At 46.1% G+C, this 5,435-nt stretch overlaps 1 protein-coding gene across 1 annotated transcript; it reads left to right on the top strand.

Annotated features, from left to right (window-relative positions):
- The first annotated feature begins 6 nt into the window (after positions 1 to 6).
- LOC103777857 (myoblast determination protein 1 homolog) lies at positions 7 to 3,030 on the top strand. Its single transcript, XM_008945419.1, has 3 exons — positions 7 to 228; positions 1,650 to 1,728; positions 2,332 to 3,030. Exons 1-3 carry the CDS (start codon positions 226 to 228, stop codon positions 2,583 to 2,585), a joined length of 336 nt encoding a protein of 111 aa, XP_008943667.1. The 5' UTR covers positions 7 to 225; the 3' UTR covers positions 2,586 to 3,030.
- The last annotated feature ends 2,405 nt before the right edge of the window (positions 3,031 to 5,435 follow it).

Below are 5,435 nucleotides of genomic sequence, written 5' to 3'. Positions count from 1 at the left end.
CGGCGGCTCAGCAAAGTCAACGAGGCCTTTGAGACCCTCAAGCGCTGCACCTCCACCAACCCCAACCAGCGGCTGCCCAAGGTGGAGATCCTGCGCAACGCCATCCGCTACATCGAGAGCCTGCAGGCGCTGCTGCGGGAGCAGGAGGACACTTACTACCCGGTGCTGGAGCACTACAGCGGGGAATCGGACGCCTCCAGCCCTCGCTCCAACTGCTCCGATGGCATGGTGAGTGCCCCAGGGAGGACACCCTGCCGTCGGGGCGCCCCGACACTGTTGGCCCAAACCTACACGGGGCGAGTCACCTCCTCCTGCCTTTCCTGTAGCACTTGCCTTCCATTCCCAGGCAGAAGACAAAAAGTCCTTTCTTGTATCTTGAGCTCAAACACCAAAGGGAGGTGGGGTCCCTGCATGCCAGTATCTCTGGGAAAGAAGAGAAATCTCTTACACACTTTTTTCCCTGGGATGAGAAGTTAGGCAGGTTCCACCATGTCCTGGGAGAGCCAGGGGAGAGCTGCTTGGGGAACACTTTGGGAAGCTGCCTGGGGTGGGTACGTGGGGACATGGCAAGGTCCGAGTCCTGCCCGTGCACCCATAGCTCCTGGGGCATCACTGTAACATCTCTCTATCATTACCTTTGAATCCTCTAAGGACAGCAGAGAAGGAGGTCCCCCTTGGTGATGGTAATTACAGGGGAACTGATAAGGGTCTGGGGTTTTGTTCTGCTGTACATCATGGTAACAGGAGAGGAGGATCTAGGCAAAAGGAGTTGTTTTTCTTGACCCTTAAAAAGAGCCTCCATTTCTCCTTGCACTTCAACCCCTCCATAGGCATTTACCAGCCATAGGAAGGAGACCCTAGACTTTCAGTCCCGTGTGTATGTTATGGGGAGGGAGGAGCAGGGTGGGTCAGAGGATCTCTCATCACCACAGCTTTTCACTGGGACTGCAGGCTCACACTCTGGTCTGACTCTGGGGTGGTGGGACATGGTGACTGGAGTCCAGGACAGCTGTCTGTGATGGGATAGCAACAGGACCTTCGAACCTGAGGGTTTTTTGTGTGCTGGGGTGGGGATCGTTATTACTGAGTTGAATATCTGTGATGATGAGTTGTAGCTGGCAGACGAGTAATTTCGTTGTGGATTAAAGTATTGGACACAAATACATTAGTCAATGTTTTGGGGCTTTTTCTGTACAAATAGAAAGATAAACTAAAGGAAATAACAAGGGACAAAGTTAGACTAGAAGCTTTTTAAGAAGAACTCATGTTTGGAAAAACCTTAAAAAATTTAACCAAAAAAAGACTCATTACAATCTTGGTCTCCCTGTTGTAAATTGGAGATATGTGTAGGGCAATAACTGATCAGAATGCTGGAAAACCTTATCTCTTGTGTAAAGCTCCAGCATTTGAAAAAACAATGGTAATTTTCCTTTGGAGCAGCTGTGCCACATAAAATATTCCGGGATTGAATCCCCTTCTAGCCAAGTTAAGCTCGTTGAACGAGGCAGAAACTGCAACTTGATGGCATTTCAGCCAGGACTGGAACAATGGCACAGAGTAGGGACTGAAAAACAAAAGTGGGTGTTTCCTGGCATTCCATTAAACGCTGTTCCCAGCCAGTGACCTCGCTGCGACTCTCTCCTTTGCAGATGGAGTACAGTGGCCCTCCCTGCAGCTCTCGCAGAAGGAGCAGCTACGACAGCAGCTACTACACGGAGTCGCCCAGCGGTGAGTAGGGGCCGTGGGTCCTGCAGACAGGCAGCCAAGGAGGGCAGTGCCCTGGGCCACCTCTGTCCCTGCTGCCTCGCGGGCCCGCCGGGCGTGGAGAGGAACCTGCCTTGTCAGCCAGCGGGCTGCTGAAGCTGGACAGCCTCCCCATGTATTTGCAAATAACGGGGATATGTTATAGCTGCATTTCCCATTTTGCAAATAGAACATCTGGATAAAAATATATTCCTCTCTTCAACTAATTTTCAGTGTTTAACTGCGTTTTGCAGTAAGACTCTTATAACTCCATCTATCATTGATCCAAACTGGAGAAACTGTCGACTGATTTAAAATCTGCCCTTCCCTCTACAGACTGTAGTGAAGCCCTGGATCCACCCTGCCCCAAAAGTAACTTCCTTTGGTTGTGTCGCTCTTACACTTTGTAAATTACAGTCTCTGTTTTTTGGCAATTGCTGTCCTTCACCAGTATGCACTTCCTCTGAATCTTTATGCGCTCCCAGATGCATACTGTGAGCCACCCACTGGGGTTTTCTGTAAGAACTACATCCCACTGACATTAAGCACCCACTGGACAAACTGAGCATCTTTTTGTCTGTTTTCTAGATCCAAAGCATGGGAAGAGTTCTGTTGTTTCCAGCCTCGATTGCCTCTCAAGCATTGTGGAGAGGATTTCCACGGATAACTCCACATGTCCTGTACTGCCTCCAGCGGAAACTGTTGCTGAGGGGAGTCCCTGTTCCCCCCCTGAAGGAGCGAGTCTGAATGACAGCGCAGCCCAAATTCCTTCCCCCACCAACTGCACCCCACTTCCCCAGGACAGCAGCAGCAGCAGCAACCCCATCTACCAAGTGTTATAAAGGCAGCTCCAGCTGGACTGCACTGAAAACCAGCTGCTCCATTCAGCCACGCTCCAAGACCTGCCTTTTAAGACTGAAAAGACTTCTCAAGACTTGTTCCAGTTTAAAAATATCACTCAAAATTCCTTCAAACATATAACTTTTCAAACCTGTATTACTTCAAAACACACCTAGTTATTTATTGGTTGTTAAACTAAAGTTATTTAATATGTCTAGAGATAAAATTGCGTACCATGAAACGGCCAATGTTTAATCTGGGCTTTGGGGAATAGGATCCTGGCTCTTGAATATGGGGGAGGATACAAATCTACAACAGCAGAGGCATGATAGATCCTTCCTATTACTCCTGTTCTGGCCAAAATAAGGTTGCGGACCATTTTTTATAAAACTTTTTGTATAATTGTAAATAAGAGCTGCTTTGCAAAAAAAAAAAAAAAAAGGAAAAAAGGAAAAAAAAGATGAAAAGGAAAAAAAGGCAAAAATTAATCACAAAAAGGGGAAAAAATAAAAAAATATTTAATATTGCTTGGTTTGTTGTGTCAAACTTTAACTTTATATATTTATACGATGTGGTTGCCAAGAATGTTTTCAACAGTATTCTAAATAAAGACCCTTATTTATAAAATCCGTGGCGTTGTCTTGACTTTCACTAGGGCTTCTAGAATTACTGGTACCTTCAGGAGCGGTATTAAGATCGCTGCCTTGGCAGGAAGAAGATACAGGTTCTGATTCAGCAAAGAAACCAAGAACATGCTTCAGCTGCAGTACTTTCAACTACTTTGCGTAAATGCACTGCTGAAGAGGCGTCTACTTTCTTCATGTTGTATCTGGGTGATGTCTAAACCTTGCAGAGCAGAGGTCACTATTAAAGACATCTGTAAGGTAAATAAACATTCCTCTTCCTCCCCCAAGGCTTACAATTACACTATAGGACTTGATCTCACAAGGATCTGTTAGAACTGGGAATCACAATAAATTGCAACCTCCGAATTCCAGTGCAGCTACTGTAACTTCCAAGCTGTACAACAGCTTCTCACAAGACCAGGTACTACATTCTTGGAGAAATGCTCATTTTTTTCATCCAAGTTCTATTTTTCAAGTGTTTGTACCACATTCACATATTCTCAGGTGTTAAAAAATAATTGCAGATGATTTTTTATCATAAAGTTCAAGGTATAGATCACAGTTTTCCTTAACTTCATGTTGGAATTTAGGCCAAAGATAGGCAGATTTAATTTGGATTTGAACTTTACACATCCCTGGCAGCGCTACTCCGGGGATTTACTTCTTGTTTAGAGCCTCTCTAAAAATAGCCCATGGGCTCTGTTTCATTCAGGATATATGTGTAACCTTGCAAGCTTGCCACAAAACTGAAAATGTTCAGCCCTGAGCAGGTTGTCATTGGTAAGTAACCATCAGGGCGTTTCTGTACACTTGGACAAGAATAACCAGCAGCTACAGCCAAAGTGAAACATCCCATTTCTTGTCATAGCCCTGTGATTTATGGATTTTGTTTAAGCATCACAGTAAAAAAAACCAAACCAAACCAAAAACAAAACAACAAACACCCCCAAACCCAACCCAGACGTTGTCATCAGCTCTAAATACTTGGATGACAGATCAATCATCCTGTTCTCTCTTAGGTGACTATTAAAGAGGGAATCTGTGCAGCTCTTACCTCTTAAGCAGGGAAAAGAAAGAGAGAACAGCTAATTCCATGGGAATGTCTCCCACTCCACTAGTCGGAGGGGCCCTGAAGATCAATGCTCTCTGAGGAGGAGAGGCATGAGCAGCCTTGTGCCCAGTGGAGCAACGCACACACTTCTCCTTCCTGCTGGGGCAGAGGCGTGCTCCCAGCCTGCTGCCTCAGCCTACGCCAGAGGGGCAGGGAAGGCAGCAGCCATGGGGATTCCTTCCTTCCTTCTTCCTTCCTCATCCATGTGCTTGTCACCATGCTGGATGATAAATTGGCGTCGAGCCACAGGACCACCCTGTGGAGCACGCCAAGCTCCCACAGACTGTAGGGGACCTCGAGGCAGGGCTGGCCCCTCAATGCCTTCATCAAAGTCCAACTTCATAAAGGTCTCCCATCGATTTCACTGTGGGCAGAAAACACTTCAGTCCATAAAGGTTGATCCTATTCCTTTAATTTTTCCATTACATACAAAAACTAAATTAACTTGAAAATGCGCTAATTCACACTAGCATGAATTGGCAGGGTCTCTACTACGGTCAGAAAAATGCCCCGGGTTAGTCTGGCGCCAATATCACTGATTTATAAAAACTGAAGAGAGACAGTTAGAGCCTCACAAATCAATGCCTCGCACACCACCAACAACATTTTCACTGCCTCCAGCAAACACTCGATCAGAACCACAGTGCACAAGATCAAAAGATGCTTTTGTGGAACACTGTCGATCTTGCCAACCCCCTACTCTGAGACAGCTAAAAGTGCCAGTTTTACTGTCATGTGAATGGCAACCAGGAAATATTTTGCCTGTTTGGGTACTACAGAGGCTCTATACATCCTGGCAGCACAAAGCTCACGCCTGCCTCACTGCAGCACCCCACTTCTGCGGGGCAGTTGGGCATCCCTGGCTGTAAAGCTGGCATGGCAGAGTGGACACGGGGTGCTCGTGCCCAACAATGTACATGCAGTTCCATGTGAAGTCATATATATTACATTTCACTGATTTATTTTAGCAACCCAAGTTTCCACATACTGATGTTAATGTTACAACAGAGAACAAGCATTTAGCACATCCCAAAATAGATGGATGGATGAAGAAGAAAAAAATATTCAAAGGTTTCCTATGCAGAGTCCATCTTTTTCCCATTGCTGTCAGTGAG

The sequence above is a fragment of the Merops nubicus genome, unplaced genomic scaffold, assembly GCF_000691845.1.
Source record: "Merops nubicus isolate BGI_N331 unplaced genomic scaffold, ASM69184v1 scaffold47288, whole genome shotgun sequence".
Classification (NCBI taxonomy): Eukaryota; Metazoa; Chordata; class Aves; order Coraciiformes; family Meropidae; genus Merops; species Merops nubicus.
Note: the sequence above shows the minus strand (reverse complement) of the source record. Positions and strands in the feature narration are given on the sequence as shown.

Bases quoted from the DNA above. Each gene is read 5' to 3' on its own strand.
- LOC103777857 (XM_008945419.1), top strand. The intron at 1,729-2,331 runs GTGAGTAGGGGC...TCTGTTTTCTAG, and splicing joins CTACACGGAGTCGCCCAGCG to ATCCAAAGCATGGGAAGAGT.